This window comes from Lutra lutra, chromosome 1, assembly GCF_902655055.1.
Source record: "Lutra lutra chromosome 1, mLutLut1.2, whole genome shotgun sequence".
In the NCBI taxonomy this organism is placed as follows: domain Eukaryota; kingdom Metazoa; phylum Chordata; class Mammalia; order Carnivora; family Mustelidae; genus Lutra; species Lutra lutra.
In genome coordinates, this window is record NC_062278.1 from 204,472,126 (window position 1) to 204,487,426 (window position 15,301).

The following is a 15,301-nucleotide window of genomic DNA, read 5'->3' on the forward strand; positions in this document are numbered from 1 at the left end:
ACAGGGAAAAGCTGAGGCTTAGAAAAGATTAGTATCACACCACCCAGCGGCTGGAACCCAAGCCTCTGACACCAATCATGTCCACAGCACTCTTCTCTTCAGAGCAACATAGGCTGCAGAGGGTCTCCAACCCCACTCCAAGGCACATCAAGTGTCCCCACTGAACACCTGCCCGCTACACAGGGCAGGGGCTAACTGTGCCAGGGTGAGGGCCCTTGCATTTCACCAAGGGGGCCTGAGGCCTGGATCTACCCCCATTGTGGCCACTGGGTCTTAGGTCAGGCTCCTGTAGGCCTCGAGTGGGGGCGGGAGTGTGGGGGTGGGGGTGGAGGCAGAGCCACCCAATCCACAGCGACAGGTTTCACAACTTCCCGGAGAGGGCTGTGGTGGGTCACAGTGCAACCTCCAGCCAGGAGCATGGGGTGGCTCCCACTCCTGCTGCTTCTGACGCAGTGCTCAGGGGTCCCTGGTGAGTGCCCCCCACCCTGATCCCCATTTGCCTTCAGGAAGGTATCATCCCTGGGCCCATCCTGCTATTCAAGGCAGGTGCTCTGTTTTCTACTGGTCATGGAGCGAAGAGTGCTCTTGGCTTCTTGGGCAGAGCGGGGCAGCCCCAGGAATACATAGAGACACTGCCTATTCCGGCCTGTGTTAGAATGTTTGCTGTAGCACGAGGCAGTGTGGGAACTGCATAGATGCACGCACACATGCAGGCAGTTACCCTAATGAGCCTAATCTAAGCTTCTAACCTAGTATATGCCCCGTGCTGATGGAAGGCCAGACTTGGAGGCAGAATGCCTGGGTTGGGCATTCTGTACATGGGCTCCCACTAGGGGGCGCTGCCTGCGTAATAGGACAGCTCGAGCCTTAAGGCGTTCTCAGCTGAGAGATGAAATTGGCTCCCTAGGGCAAGCACCATCACCCACCGCTCTCATTATAGTGCAGGTTTTAGACCTGGGCCTAGTGCCTTGCCCAGTAAACATGACCACTGGTGGTAACCACTATGTCTGGGCTTCTCCCACTCTGTACAGGGTCCATCCCAGAGGCCTTGTAGCTTTGATCCCCTGAATGAAGTGTGGATGTGCCAAAAATCAATGTACTGACGTGCATGCCCACCCCCGCAGGGCAGCGCTCGCCCCTGAATGACTTCCAGGTGCTCCGGGGTACAGAACTGCAACACCTGCGACACACGGTGGGGCCTGGTCCTTGGCAAGAGGATGTGGCTGATGCTGAGGAGTGTGCAGGGCGCTGCGGGCCCCTACTGGATTGCAGGTAAGTGACCGCAGGACGTAGATAAGATCGGGTGGCAGGTGAACCTGGGCGACCCTGTGCCTCGTCCTCCCAGGGCCTTCCACTACAATGTGAGCAGCCATGGTTGCCAGCTGTTGCCATGGACCCAGTACTCACCCTATACACAGCTGCAACGTTCGGGGCGCTGTGACCTCTTCCAAAAGAAAAGTAAGTGGCTGTGGAGAACGTGGGCCAGGGATAGGGCACGGAGGCCTCAGGCCGTGTTGACAACGGGTCTCTTCCAGACTACGTGCGAACCTGCATCATGGACAATGGGTTCAAGTACCGGGGCACAGTGGCCATCACCACTGGCGGCCTACCCTGCCAGCACTGGAGCCAAAGATTCCCCAATGACCACAAGTAAGACAGACACCTCCCCTCTGTCCCTGCCCGGCCCTGCGCCTGCCCCCAACTCCAGCACGCACTCTGCTGCTCTCTTCCCCAGGTACACGCCCACACTCCGGAACGGCTTGGAGGAGAACTTCTGCCGCAACCCTGACCGGGACGCCGGAGGTCCCTGGTGCTACACGACAGACCCTGCAGTGCGCTTCCAGAGCTGTGGCATCAAGTCCTGCCGGGAGGGTAAGCGGTTCTGGGTCAAGACTGAAGGAACATGCCCACGCCCGTCTACGAGCCCACCGGCCTTGTCTTTGCAGCCGCTTGCGTTTGGTGCAATGGCGAGGATTACCGCGGCGCAGTGGACCGCACCGAGTCGGGACGCGAGTGTCAGCGCTGGGACCTGCAGCGTCCGCACGCGCACCCGTTTGAGCCCGGCAAGTGCGTGTAGGCGGGCTCCGCATCGCTGGGCCGGGCTAGGGGAGGGCCCAGGACTCCAAGGGCGGAACCCGAGAAACGGCAGGGGCCACACTGGTCCTGAGCGCCAGGGGCTTGTTCGCGCCCCGCTGCGCCCTCAGGTTCCTTGACAAAGATCTGGACGACAACTATTGCCGGAATCCTGATGGGTCCGAGCGGCCCTGGTGCTATACCACGGACCCACAGGTGGAGCGAGAGTTCTGCGACCTCCCCCGCTGCGGTAGGGCCCGAGGGCGGGGCCTGGGAGGGCACCTGGGAAACGTGGGGGGCGTGGCCTGCCTGCGGAGAGAGGAGGGACTGGGCGTGACCCGGCCGTGGACCCCCGGGAGTTGAACTCAGCCTCCGCCCCAGCCGCGCTCGCGGCTCCCACTCGGGCTCTGTCCCGTCCATCCAAGGGTCCGAAGCACAGCCGCGTCAGGAGGCCACGACTCTCAATTGCTTCCGCGGGAAGGGCGAGGGCTACCGGGGCACGGCCAACACCACCGCCGCGGGCGTGCCTTGCCAGCGGTGGGACGCGCAGAACCCACATCGGCATCGTTTTGTTCCAGAGAAATACGCTTGCAAGTGAGGTGACGGGCCGCCGCTGGGGGGGCGTACCTTTGCAACTGGAACATCTGGAGTGGGGTCCCGGGGCGGGGCTTGAAGGAAGGCGGGGTCGCGGGGGCGACCGGAGGGAGGCGGGGCTCCAGCCCGAGGCTGGCTGGCTGGTGGGCTCGCCCCACCGAGAGCTGAGAGGAAGCACCTGCCCAGGGACCTTCGGGAAAACTTTTGCCGGAACCCCGACGGCTCTGAAGCGCCTTGGTGCTTTACGTCGAGGCCTGGCATGCGCGTGGCCTTCTGCTACCAGATCCCGCGCTGCGCCGACGACCTGCGGCCCGAAGGTAAGGTCCAAGCTGGGACTGGAAGCTTGGAGCCGAAGGACTGGGGTGAGAACCCGCTAACTGCCGCCCCGGCCCGCCTCAGACTGCTACAACGGCGTAGGGGAGCGGTACCGCGGCTCGGTCAGCAGGACCCGCAAGGGCGTCGCGTGCCAGCACTGGTCTGCGGAGAAGCCGCACAAACCGCAGTGAGTCGTTCCGCGCGCCCGACCCCTCCCGGACAAAGGCCAAAGGCTCCCACCGGGCATATAGCCCTAGGGCGGCACTGGAGCCCTGCGGGGGTTGGGGATTACCCTGCTAGGACACTGAGTCCTATCCCGCCCAGGTTCACACCCACCTCCGCCTCCGACTCGCACCTGGAGGAGAACTTTTGCCGGAACCCGGATAGGGATAGCCATGGGCCCTGGTGCTACACTACAGACCCTGGGACTCCGTTCGACTACTGTGCACTTCGGCGCTGCGGTAAGCCCGACACTCCCTCGGGGCCCGCCCCCTGCCTCCGCCTTTGAAGGCGGGCTTTCTCAACGCAGGTGAACTTGGTTCTTTCAGATGCTGACCAACCACCGTCCATCCTGGAGCCCCCAGGTATGCACTTGGGCCAGGCATGGGTTGGGGCCTCTTGGGGGCCTCCATCCATCCAGTTTCCCGAGGTCCATCTATCCCCCAGACCAGGTGGTGTTTGAGAAGTGTGGCAAGAGGGTGACCCGCTCACACCAGCAGCGGTCTAGGCTGCGTGTGGTGGGGGGCCAGCCTGGGAACTCGCCCTGGACAGTCAGCTTGCGCAATCGGTGAGGCACAACTCCCTCTCCCTGAGAGAGGCTGAGGGGATAGCCGTATGACCTCTGCGCTTATGCCAAGGGGGTGGGAACCTGACCCCTGGCCTCAGGGGTCCTAGCCGAGAGATGGCAAGTCCAGCCTGTGTCCCAGAACTCACTGTTCCCTCCTAACCTCTAATCCTCCAGGCAGGGCCAGCATTTCTGTGGGGGTTCCCTAGTGAAGGAGCAGTGGGTACTGACTGCCCGCCAGTGCTTCTCCTCCTGGTGAGCGTCCTCTGGGTATGGGGACCCCATCCCACCCCTCTGCCTTCATCTGCCCCTTAGCTACCTTTCCCAGGTGAGCCCTGGGGCAGCAGACTATGAGTCATGACTGATCTAGCAGAGCTTCTCCCCCAGCCATGTGCCTCTCATGGGCTATGAGGTGTGGTTGGGCACCCTGTTCCAGAACCCACAGCCGGGGGAGCCAGGCCTACAGCAGGTCCCAGTGGCCAAGATGGTGTGCGGGCCCTCAGGCTCCCAGCTTGTTCTGCTCAAGCTGGAGAGGTGTGTGACAAGTCAAGAGGTGTGTTGGGGGGGGGGGGGGCTGGGCCTTGTGGGCTTACATGCTGAGCACCCTCATTCCCATTAAAGACCTGTGACCCTGAACCAGCGAGTAGCCCTGATCTGCCTGCCCCCTGAGCGGTATGTGGTGCCTCCAGGCACCAAGTGTGAGATTGCAGGCTGGGGTGAGACCAAAGGTAAGAAAGAACACGGTGCAGGGGCGTGGACTACCCCAGGCCAGGAGGCCCTCTCCTCCTCCCCACTCTTATCACTGTAGGTACAGGGAACAATGAAGTTCTAAATGTGGCCTCGCTGAACGTCATCTCCAACCAGGAATGTAATGTCAAGCACCGAGGACGTGTACGGGAGAATGAGATGTGCACTGAGGGACTCTTGGCACCTGTGGGTGCCTGTGAGGTCAGTGCTGGGGTACCCATTCTTAGCTCAGGGAGGGCCTGGGAACTGGAAAATGTACTACTTTATCCCCAAGGAGGCTAGTGTCTGCCTTGGCCCAGGGCGTCCTTACCAGTTCTTCCATCTACCAGGGTGACTACGGGGGCCCACTTGCCTGCTTTACCCATGACTGCTGGGTCCTGGAGGGAATTATAATCCCCAACCGAGTGTGCGCCCGGCCCCGATGGCCAGCCATCTTCATGCGCGTCTCTGTGTTTACGGACTGGATTCACAAGGTCATGCGGCTGGGCTAAGCCCAACTTCAATCCCATGTACTTTGTAGAGTACAGAGCCTCCTGTCAGACATAAAGCTGCCTCTCCTCTTTACACCCGTGCAGGGTGCTTCTTAGCCTCTGCTGGGAAATCCGTCGGTGTAGGCCCTTACTAGGGCCTAGGCGGCTCAAGGCTGGCACAGCTGGGCTGGTAGACCTCATTTTAGGACTGCTTTAGCCTGTAGGCGATCTGGAAGGGCAGGTCCTCACTGGTTCCCTAGATAAACTGCTGGTAAGAGGAGGGTGTTGTAGGGCAGTTTCCTAACAGAAGGGGGCCGGAGCGGAGGGAGCTAAGCCCGGTGAGATCCCAGTTGACCTTGACAGGCAGGGGCTGAGCCTCTCACTGTCCCCTCCCCCTCACACTGCAGGTGGGGGAGGTTCTTAAAGTTACCATGCCCAGGGCCTATGGCACTCTGGGGAGTGCCACAACGGGGAGGCTGGGTTTAGGGATGGCTTGGTACAAAGTACCAGCAGGAGCCAGACTCTGTGTCCTCATTTATTATGACCATATAGCCTGCATTCCTCTGCTCACCCATCCAGGAAGTCCAGAGCCCAGGAATCCTCTTGCCGATCTGCCAGACCCTGGGGCTCTCCAAGAGCGAAGTGTGGCTCATGCCAACCAGCTCATGCAGGGAGGCGGGGCTTCAGCTGCCCAAGTGCGCGTGCAGCCAGAGCACAGCATTCATGAAGCTGTCTGACTCCACCTCCACTTCTGAAAGTGCGTGGGTGCTTTTGGGATAGAGCAGGAGCCTGTAGTGGTTGTAGTGGCAATCTTTAAGGCTGGAGGGTTCTCCCCTGCTCACCTGCCCACCAGCTGTCAGGACTGTCCTGCTGCACTCACCTAACAGGCACGTTCCGGGCTTTGAGGGCACGGTAATACTCCATGCCCTGCTTGAAGGGCACACGCCGGTCCTCCTGGCCCAGCATCAGGAGCAGCGGGGTCTTCACCTGGGCAGGTGGGGAGTGGTGGTGGTGAGCCGGGCCCCGAGGCTCTGGACAGACTGGCAGCATCCGGACAGGGGGAGGGCCACCTACCTGAGGGGTATACTTGATGGGGGACTTGTCCAGCATCTCAGCCCACACGCTGAGGTCTGGCAGGCAGTCGCTGCTGTAGGGGAACCCAGCCTCCACCACGCACCTGTAAGAGACGGCACTGAAGCTGCCCCAAGAGCCCTGGAGCCTGCGGGGGCTTCACTGTCGGGGAGGGGGCAAGGCGACCCAGAGAAGGGCAGGCGCCTGTGGAGCACACCCACCAGTCAGGGATGTCGGTGGAGCCCATCATGGAGGCAATGTTGATCACAGGGTTCCTCGCCACGCAGGCACCATAGGTCTCAGGGTACTGACCAATCAGGTGGCAGGAGAGGAAGCCACCGTGGGAACCACCCATAAGAGCCACTCGGTCAGCGTCAAAGTGTTCTTCCTGGAGCACCTGCTCTACTGCGAACTACAGGGTGGGGCAGAGCATGCTGCAGCCAGCTGCCTCCCCACCCCCGAATGGAACACACCCCAACGGTTTACCCTCCAGCCGGCCCAGAAGCCCTGGCCCCTGCTACCTGGACGTCCTTCACATCCTGGTGGCCCACGTTGCCGGGAAGGGAGAGGATGCTGTCCTGGCCAAAACCCGTGGAACCACGATAGTTGACTGGAGGCCAGGGAGGAACCAGACAGGGTGGTCGGTGACATGCCCGGCCCCATGGTCGCACTTTCAACCCATGTGAAGCAGGCCTTGGGGCCAGCTGCTCCATGGACTCTCAAGGCACTGGGCCAAGAGATTTGAGGCTGTTGTCCAGTGACCACAGCACCCTCTGCGTGGAAGTCCCTGGTAATGGCTGCCAGGTCTGGGCTATATACAGGCCTAGAGACTTGGGTGGCACTTGTGGTGCCTGTCCCACCTTCTCCCCCTCCACAGCTCACCACTGCGGCAGGGTCCTGCTCACTCACCCAGGAGTACCGCAAAACCCATCTTGCAAAGCATGGCTGGGAAGAGCATCCAGGCAGTGACAAAGGATGAATGGGGTCCCCCTGCAGACATGGAGCAGAGAGTGAGAGCCAGCTAGGATGGGTAGTGGGAGGGCAGCAGATCTTAGACCAGATGCCTACCATGGGGCATGACCACCATGGGCACTTGGGTCTTATCGGGGGGGTTGCTGGGCTGCAGAAGGATTGCTTCGAAGTCAAGGCCAGCTGCAGGGAGAAAGCAGGAGTCAGCAGAGCCAGAGCCACTGCCCAGGGGGCCTTCCCAGCCGAGGCCTGAGCCGTAGCTGTAGGTCTGGGGCTGACGTCTGAAAGAAAGATCTGGTCAAGGTAGCCTGCACCAAGACACCCCAGGAGGTCCTACTCCTGTCCTAACTGGGGAGTCCCACTCTCTCAGGACAGCATTCTGGGTGAGGTGTGATGGTCAGAGGCCTCAAGTAAGGTGGTGTGTTTGGGTCTTAGTTTCCCCACCACAGAGCATTTGGCCTGGTGATGCCCAGCTCCGATTCCCAGAGTAGGCACCCACATACCCCATACCCAGACACTACTCCCCATGAGCATGCACCCTGGAGAACCCCATGAGAGAACCCCCGGAGGCACAGAAGGTGGCCACAGGTGCTGTGTGCTGGGGAACTTGGGATGTGTCTCTCTGCCCCAGCCCAGCTCACCATACTGCATGTTCTCTTGCTCTGGGGGTGGCTGCAGTACCCGGATGGCCCAGGAGATGTCGGGAATAGGCTCGGCCTCCTCCAGGGACACCCATAATACTTCATGCTCCTTCCCTGCAGGAGGCAGGAACCCAACTTTCTGCCAAGGGGAAAGAGCGTGTCATAGGTGGCCTGGCTGCCTCCCTGCCCTTCCACCTCTGCCAGAGTGGGAGGCGGGCAGCTCTCACTCTGCTGGGCCTTCTACCCACCTCTGGAGCATACATCATAGACTCCTGTTGTGAGCTAGTGTGTGCACAGGCACTCAACACATGAACACGCACCCTGTCCTCCTGAGCTTTTAGGCTCTGCTGTCTCCTTATGCTCCATTCTGCCGGAGGACCAGGCACCCCGTTCTTTATAGAGCAGACCTACACCAGGTAGCTCCTCTCCATGGGCGCCAAACCCTTGTGGATCATGCCGGGCTGGGCCCACATCTTGGCTTCCCACACGCTGACCAGCCCCAGTCAGACGCAGGCCAGCTCCCTGACCTGGGGAGCTCGGCCTGCAGAGAACCCTCACCCGGTCTGGGGCCCAGCAACACTCACCAGACTTGGGGGCAGGCTGGGCGTGGAGAACTGTGCCACCATGAGGTCCTGGTCAATTGTGAGGAGTTTCCAGCTTCCACCTGACCCCCCTGGAGAAGGCAGATGCCACCACCTTTCCCACCCGCTCCCCGCACGGCCAGAGTCCCAGGCCAGTGGCTCTACGCCAGGGCACCCCTTTCACCCTGAGAAGCAAATGAATACCCACAAAAAGACTGTCACAAACACCCCACTGCATGCAGCCCTGGGTGAGCCTCCTGATGAGTCCCTTGTTCAGCAGATGCCAACTAAGCCCAGGGACTGAAAACCCAGGGCCAATGGCAAACCGCCATGGCATGTCCATCCACGACTTCATGACTATAGCCTGCGGGGGCGGGGTTGGGGGGGGCACAGCTAGGCCTTAGGGGGTTGGAGTGGTGCTGGTTTTGGGCCATGGGATTCATGGAGATTCTCCAGCATGGATGTATGATGTACAGTTTAGCAACAATACTCTGGAGTCTTTGTGGAGGAAGGACTACAGTTAGGGCAGGCAGAGGACTCAAAAGATATTTTAGGGGCAGAATCACAGGCCCAGATAAGAGGCAGATGAGCAAGCCAACATAGGGTTTCTCAGGGGCCCTGGGATAGCAGAGCTGCCTCTGCCTGAGGTTTGGAAGGTTGGGGAAGGATGACTCTGGCAGATCTCGGCAAGAGATAATTTTGTAGGTTTGAGAAGCGGGGTGTGCTGAGGCAGGGCCAGGATGTGCAGAGCAGAGTGGAGCAGGGGAGGCAGTCTGCTGGCTGGGAAGGTCCTGCATGGTCAGGGTCCTTGCGAGATGCAGTAAAGGCTGCGGGATAGTCAGTGGTGCAGAGTGGCCAAGGGTGCCACTACTGCCCCATGGCCGGAGCTCCAGTCCCTCCCCTGGCCTGGCTGGGCTGCTCCCCAGCCCTGCTCACCAGCTGTCAGGGAGGTCACACTGCCCATCTGGGTGTCCACAACGAACAGGTCCTGAAGCAGAGGGGGAGACACATGTGGCACCACATCCGAGAGCCCTCTGGGCCCTCCCCCCACCTGCTCTCTGCCCTTTTAGGGACCCCTGGGCCAGGCCAGGGCTATGAGCCACTATGACAATGGCTCCTAAGTTGCCACTGGTAGTGGTCTGGAGGCCTGGACTCAAATCCCAGCCCCATCGCCACTTGCAGAGGGACCCCAGGCAAGGCAAGGAATGCCACTGAGCCCCCGAGCTAGTGTAAGGAACAAATGATCTCACACGCAAAGAAAAAGCTTGGCATACTGTAGGTGTCCCTATCCAAGCCCTAGGAGGAAGCCTCTGTCCCATCTCCATCAGCCCCCCATATAGTGTTCAGGAGCCTACCTAGGGGCAGCCCCCTGACCCCCAACTGGAAATGCCTGGGAGGAAGGGGAATTGCCCCCCTGCATCAGGAGAAAAGGCCAAGGGCTCCGCTGTGGGGCATCAGGCCAGGCAGGCAGCCGGGCTCCTCAAGAAAGAGTCCAGGACAGGGGCAGATAGGGCCCAAAGGGGCTTGTAAGACCTTGGGGCTGGGCATTACACCAGCAGTGTGCAGAGGCTACATCCTAGGCCCAGGGCTCCTGGAGGTTGATCAGTGGGGCTGTGTCTCAACATGAGGCTCCTTACCTGCCGGCTCCGCTGAGCTGAGTCAAAAACCACTCTCTGGCTGTCAGCTGACCAGCATCCCAAAGGCAGAAGGCTGCAGTAGATCCCAGAGAAGTTCTCTGCAAAGATAGGAGGGCTGAGGCCATGTGCAGCAGTGGGGGTGTGGGAGGTCAAGCCTATGAGGCAGGCTGGGCTGCTGGGAAGCTCCCTCCAGGGCCCCTGTAACTGTGACAGAATGACAGTCCTACACATGGGGGGGCGGTGGCTAGATGATGAGGAGCTGCCTGAAGAGGGAGCTGGGAGAAGAGGCCTCTGAGGGCCCGGGAGAGGCAGAGCTCAAGCGCTTCTGAGAGAAACCATTGCTGCTTGGAAGAAATGCACTGGCTCTCCTATGAGCTGCTCTCACTGAGACCCTGGTAGGCCCTGAGTGCTGTAACCAAGGCAACACCTGTCTGTCTGTCCCTTATGGTGCTCAGCAGAGTGTCTGGCAGAGAGGGCTGAATATAGTACCATTCATTTAACCCTCACTACAATGCTATCAAGAAGACAAGGGCTACCACCTCCCACAGATAATAAACGGACGCTCAGGGAGGTGAGGATGCCATCCAAGGACACATAGCTGATAAGGAACAGCTGGGATTCAGACCAGGTCCCCACCACTGCATCCCTGCATCTCTGAAGATAAACAGGCCATGACTTTTCCATTGGACCCCTGGAGCTGACCAGGTAGCCTGAAAAAAAAGAGACTGGCCTGAAAAAAGAGACCTCATGTCCTTGAGATGGTCCAGGATCCCAAATAAAGTGGTGAGCACTTGAGCCTGTGACCGGAACTTCTCAGCCAAGAGCCACCCACCCAGAGATTCCACTGACTCAAAGGCTTAGACGGGACAAACACTTGGGTGGTGGCTGGGAGTGGGACAATGCAGCACCCTCGAGCTCAGAGCCTTTCAAGTAGGACATTCCAACCTAGTGTGCTTTCTAAGACCCCTCGGAGCAGGGGTTTCAACCAGCCACCGGAAGCACAGGATCCAACTAGGAGCTGCAGCACGGGGAGGACACCATCTAAATCCCCTGCCAGCTTGGGCCACTCTGATCTCAGCTCTGGTCCAGATGACTTCCTCCTCTCAGAACTGTCCCCTGTGGTGAGGGCCCCGTTCCCTGTGCAGGCTGGGCCTGGAGCTGGCCCAGCAGGGAGGGACACTTCAGACAGAACTCAGGACAGAAGAGCCGAGGCAGCTGGCCTGGCAGAGGGCTAACAGATGGCAGGAAAACAGAACTGCAGGCTCCACTGTACCCAAGCGGAGACATGCCCCTTACCTCCCAGCTGCCGAGGCACGACATCCACTACCACTGAGGTGACCTTGGTATACCAATCATACTGCAAGAGAACACACTGGTCAGGCCTACCGGGGGACTGGCGGTGTCCTGGGGGCACAGAGCTCTGTATCCATCTTCTTCTCTGACAGCCCTGGGGAGCCTCAGAGGAGGGGAGGACGTGAGGCAAGCCTGATGTATTTCCTTTCTGATGACCTGGACAGATGTCTGAAGGGGCCTGTGACTCCCAAGGAGCTCCTCTTGGGCAAGGACCAATGCTCTTGTGACTGCCGGCTATATCCCACCCCACGTAGAGCCTGACCACGGGCAGGTGAGAAACAAAGAGAGCTCCCATCCACCATCCCTTCCTTGGGCTGACCACTCCGCGCCTTCCTCCAGCTCACCAGACACAGCTGGCTACACTGATGATGGGGGACCAGAGACGGGTACCGCAGGTAGACGATGCGACACTGGTCTGGGCTCAGGCGGGGAGAAGACACAGCCAGAGAGTCATCTGAGAGAAGCTCTAGACCAGACGAAAATATGAGCACCGTGCAGGCTGGCAGGGCCAGCATATGTCAGCAAAGCACAGGGGGCCACCAGCACTTACCACACTGACCGCCAGTGAGGTCCACGTAGTACAGGGCTGACCTGGAACCACCAGAGAGACACTCAGCTTCAGAGCCAGCTGGAGCTGCAAGGCCCCCTCCCCAGCCCCACCCTGCTTCCTCACCTGCGATTGCTGCAGAAGCGGATGCCCAGCCGGAAGGGCTCATGCCACCAGCCTACAAACACCACACCTGTGTCTCCAGGGGCCCAGAATGCCTGTAACCAAAACCCCGGAGCAAGGGTGAACAAGGGGCAGCAGCTCAAGCTGGGCTCCCAGACTCCAGAAGTGAGGCAGGCCGAGTCAGTGCTAACCTGTCCAGGGGACACATTGTCAGGGACCCCCTCAAGCACAGAGATGTTGCCGCTCTCGATGTCCAGCACGCAGAGCACAGGAGTGCTTTTGGAAACCATGTTTTCTCCCCAGTCTTCATAAAACACAAACTGATCCCCCTAAGAACACAAGATACTCAGTGTCCAGCCTGTCTTACCTCCCCAGTTCTGACAGTCACGATATGGGCAAGGAGCACTGAGGCCTAGGCTGCCCAGGAGGGGCTTCATGGACTGGCCATAAACATTAGCACCTTGATGGCCTGGTCTGGTTTCTTCGGCCTGGTCATCTCATCATCACTGCCGCTGATGTCCAAGGCTTTTGTCTGAAAGAAGGACTCAGCCTTTGGGCGCCTCTTCTCTGCCACATACAACAAGTGTGTCTCCGAGTGCGACCAGGACAAGCAGCCAAAGCAGTCTGGGTGTAAGGAAGGCTGATCAGGGGGAGCCCTGGGCTCCGGCTGCCCCTCCTGTCCACCCTGTCTGCTCACCAGCCAGCTGCCTACCATCCTCGTACACAAGCCCATGTTTCTCCAGCACCGACAGGTTGAAGCTCTTGAGCTTCCGGTTCTTCTCCCACACCTGAGGACATCTGGGCATCAGGTTACCTGCCCCCCAACAGAGCCTCATCTGTGGGACTGAGCCCCCAGTCACCCATCGCCTGCCCATGCAGACTCACCTCCAGGAACTGCTTCTCCTCCCCAGGGCTCGTGCCTCCAGCTTTGCGCAGCACAGCTTTCATGGTGCCTGAAGGAGAGTCTCTGCTCAGCAGCCTGAGGAGGACATGGGGTAGCAGGTCATGGTCATAACCCACAGTCCCATCCTACCCCCTTCCTGGCCGCAACCTCCTAGACAAGATTCTTGAGACTGGTCCACATCTGCCCCTGTAGCTCCGTTAACGGCAGCTGGCCTTGCCTCTCCTGCCTGGGGAAGAGGCTCTACTCTCCCCAGCCTTCCTGAAGCTCCACAGGCTCTAGTCCATGCCCAAGTTTGGACAAAGCCTCCAGTGCTTATCAGGCCATGTCTATAGAGAACACATGAGCTCCCAAGGGGCAAGAACCTGGCTCCTGGCCTCCCTTCAGGGCCCTACCTGCAACAAGGCACATGGCAAGTCTTCATAAAAGGCTTGCAGACAGCTGTGGCCTTGCCTACAAGCTTCTTCCCTCAAACTTACTCCCCCCGGGTCTCCACACTGTTGCCTGCAGGCCCTGAGAACACCACTGAGTCCCCATCATGGAACACCAGGTACTGGCGGCAGAATCGAATGTTCTCCATGCGTTCCAGGTCCCTCTGGGTCCACTCTGTGAGGAGAGGCATGAGACTTAATTTGAGTTGACCAGTACCAGCACAGGCTCCTCTCAGCCCCTCAAAAGGAAGGCCCAGCCCACCTCCGCAGTCTGTCTTGATATTCTGGAAGCAGGATGGACAACACTTAGTCACAACTCAAGTCTAGGCCTGAGCTGATGGCATGTCAGAGAGAAACTACTACTCTGCTCCCAGCACCCACCCCCATCCTAGAACTTGAGGGGAGCCAGGCACCTGTAGGGGATACGGTGAGGGATGAGCCTACAAGGCCCACGCCGTGTATCCCAGTCTGAATTCTACTCCCACATCCTCAACTCGTGCACTCAAGGGCATCAAGCCACAGCGCACCGAGCAGCGTCCCCCATACACCTGTACAGGGTCCACTGAGGGGTGCACCCTCCCACACCACTTTCTCCATGCCCCGTCCTCCTCCACACACTCGGGCGCACTGTCAAGCAGCAAGCCCTCCACATCTCCCTCCTCTCCACGCGTGCGCACGGCTCCGGAACGGGTCCGCCCCTCGATTCCCCTCCATCCACACACCGGTGTGCACCGTCCGGTAGCGGCCCCCGTACTGCGTGATGACATCCGGGCCCAGGCAGGCGGCGCTCAGCGTGGGCTGGCGGCTAAGGCCCCGGTACAGCGCCGCCGCCTCCTCGGGCTCATTCAGCAGCACCTGCGCAGGGGACACACCAGGGTCAGGCCCGGCCCGGGCTGCAAGGACCACGGGCACCGCGGGCCGAGCCCTCACCTGGCGCTCCATGGTACCTCTCGGCCGCCGGGGCGGGGCGGCGCGGGCGGGCGCCCGGAAGTGAGGCTCCGGGGGGAGGAGCCAGGAGCGGCCCACCTCCCCCCGCCCTTCGCGTCAGCGGCAGCCTCGCCGCGCCGCGGGAGGGGCGGGAGCTTCGACGAATGGGCAAGGACCCTAAGCGGAGGGGAGGGACCTCGAGGGCGAGGAGGTGGGGCCTGTGAGGGAGCAATCAGAGTTTGGACCCGGGAGTCCAGGAGCCTTGGGGTCTGGGACCTCGAGGGGAGGAATAGGCCTCTTCCGGGAGGACGGGCTGGTCAGAGGGCAAGTCCCAGGCCTGGTGCTGGGAGGAGAGGCCGTAGGGTGTCCGAGGAGAGGGGCTGGTTCTAGGAAACGGAATACAGGATCGGTCTCTGGGCTGCGCGAGGCCTGTGACCGATGACGTGGCCCGCGTGGGGAGGAGGCGAGGCCTGAGACGGGAATAGCCAGTGAAGTGAAAAGCTAGGTCGGACGGGAATGGACCCTAAGAAGGACGCGGCCTGGGAGGGGGCAGATCAATGGATCTTTGAATATAGGGGCGGGGTGGGGCGGGGACGGAGCCCCGTGAGGGTAGTTTCGAGGAAACGGCGATGAGGGCGTGGCCCAGAAAGACTGGGTAGGAGCCGAAGCTTGCCCCAACAGGCATCACCCGCAGACCTGCGGCTGACCCGTTGGCTCCCTTCTTGTCCATTATGAGGCATACATCCACCAGGAGGTGCCAGTCCCTGCCCTGGAGGGGCTCCGAGGCAGATGGGAAGAGGAGCGCAGAGCCCTGGGTTGCTGGGCAAAGATGGGCGGATGCTGCGCTCTGAGGGTGTTGCCTGGGCTTATCGGCCACCAGGCCTACCCCAAGAGCTATCTGACCCTGCAGCCCTCAACTGCCCTGTTCAGTGGCACCTTGCTGGGGATTGTAAGCCGGTAGGTTTCTGCTTGCCTCTCCAGGCCTCGTCCAAAGCTCTTGCGTGCAGAGGGCCTGACAGGGGGTCAGGCTCTACTAGAATCAAAGAGCTTCCTGTGGACAGGAGAACCTGGGCAGGCGGGCAGACTCCCTAGGTGTCCCACAGTGGCACAGAACTGAGTGGCTGTGATGGCAGGGAA

The 15,301-nt window shown here is 60.3% G+C and overlaps 2 protein-coding genes across 7 annotated transcripts; one reads left to right on the forward strand and one right to left on the reverse strand.

The window, feature by feature from the left end:
• The first annotated feature begins 384 nt into the window (after positions 1 to 384).
• On the forward strand, positions 385 to 5,077 carry MST1 (macrophage stimulating 1). 5 transcript variants are annotated; one of them, XM_047693883.1, is made up of 18 exons: positions 385 to 469; positions 1,125 to 1,272; positions 1,346 to 1,458; positions 1,536 to 1,650; positions 1,736 to 1,872; positions 1,947 to 2,067; positions 2,205 to 2,323; positions 2,499 to 2,667; positions 2,854 to 2,984; positions 3,067 to 3,169; positions 3,307 to 3,443; positions 3,531 to 3,566; positions 3,649 to 3,769; positions 3,944 to 4,021; positions 4,154 to 4,300; positions 4,388 to 4,494; positions 4,575 to 4,714; positions 4,843 to 5,077. In XM_047693883.1, exons 1-18 carry the CDS (start codon positions 418 to 420, stop codon positions 5,002 to 5,004), a joined length of 2,136 nt encoding a protein of 711 aa, XP_047549839.1. In that variant the 5' UTR covers positions 385 to 417; the 3' UTR covers positions 5,005 to 5,077. The 5 variants fall into 5 exon arrangements, with proteins under 5 accessions (XP_047549839.1, XP_047549849.1, XP_047549814.1 ...); XM_047693858.1 differs by having other exon boundaries at positions 389 to 469; positions 4,581 to 4,714; XM_047693893.1 differs by lacking the exon at positions 2,854 to 2,984 and having other exon boundaries at positions 1,947 to 2,063.
• Positions 5,078 to 5,505: 428 nt separating this feature from the next.
• On the reverse strand, positions 5,506 to 14,254 carry APEH (acylaminoacyl-peptide hydrolase). 2 transcript variants are annotated; one of them, XM_047693839.1, is made up of 22 exons: positions 14,168 to 14,254; positions 13,960 to 14,092; positions 13,286 to 13,412; positions 12,791 to 12,884; positions 12,618 to 12,693; positions 12,366 to 12,529; positions 12,097 to 12,234; positions 11,909 to 12,000; positions 11,786 to 11,826; positions 11,580 to 11,701; positions 11,179 to 11,239; positions 9,883 to 9,980; positions 9,182 to 9,233; positions 8,249 to 8,337; positions 7,665 to 7,803; positions 7,123 to 7,206; positions 6,964 to 7,044; positions 6,576 to 6,664; positions 6,276 to 6,466; positions 6,058 to 6,160; positions 5,864 to 5,970; positions 5,506 to 5,772 (listed from the first exon to the last, which is right to left on the reverse strand). In XM_047693839.1, exons 1-22 carry the CDS (start codon positions 14,177 to 14,179, stop codon positions 5,667 to 5,669), a joined length of 2,199 nt encoding a protein of 732 aa, XP_047549795.1. In that variant the 5' UTR covers positions 14,180 to 14,254; the 3' UTR covers positions 5,506 to 5,666. The 2 variants fall into 2 exon arrangements, with proteins under 2 accessions (XP_047549795.1, XP_047549801.1); XM_047693845.1 differs by lacking the exons at positions 13,286 to 13,412; positions 14,168 to 14,254 and having other exon boundaries at positions 13,960 to 14,095.
• Positions 14,255 to 15,301: the final 1,047 nt, after the last annotated feature.

What these genes read in the sequence shown, in the direction of transcription:
- MST1 (XM_047693883.1), top strand. Translation starts at nt 418, where the DNA reads ATGGGGTGGCTCCCACTCCTGCTGCTTCTGACGCAGTGCTCAGGGGTC. An exon ending in AGATTCCCCAATGACCACAA is followed by an intron (nt 1,651 to 1,735) that starts GTAAGACAGACA and finishes TCTCTTCCCCAG; the next exon opens with GTACACGCCCACACTCCGGA. An exon ending in CTGCGACCTCCCCCGCTGCG is followed by an intron (nt 2,324 to 2,498) that starts GTAGGGCCCGAG and finishes CGTCCATCCAAG; the next exon opens with GGTCCGAAGCACAGCCGCGT.
- APEH (XM_047693839.1), bottom strand. An exon ending in AGTGTGGAGACCCGGGGGGA is followed by an intron (nt 12,885 to 13,285) that starts GTAAGTTTGAGG and finishes TGTCCTCCTCAG; the next exon opens with GCTGCTGAGCAGAGACTCTC. An exon ending in AGGAGAAGCAGTTCCTGGAG is followed by an intron (nt 12,694 to 12,790) that starts GTGAGTCTGCAT and finishes AGATGTCCTCAG; the next exon opens with GTGTGGGAGAAGAACCGGAA.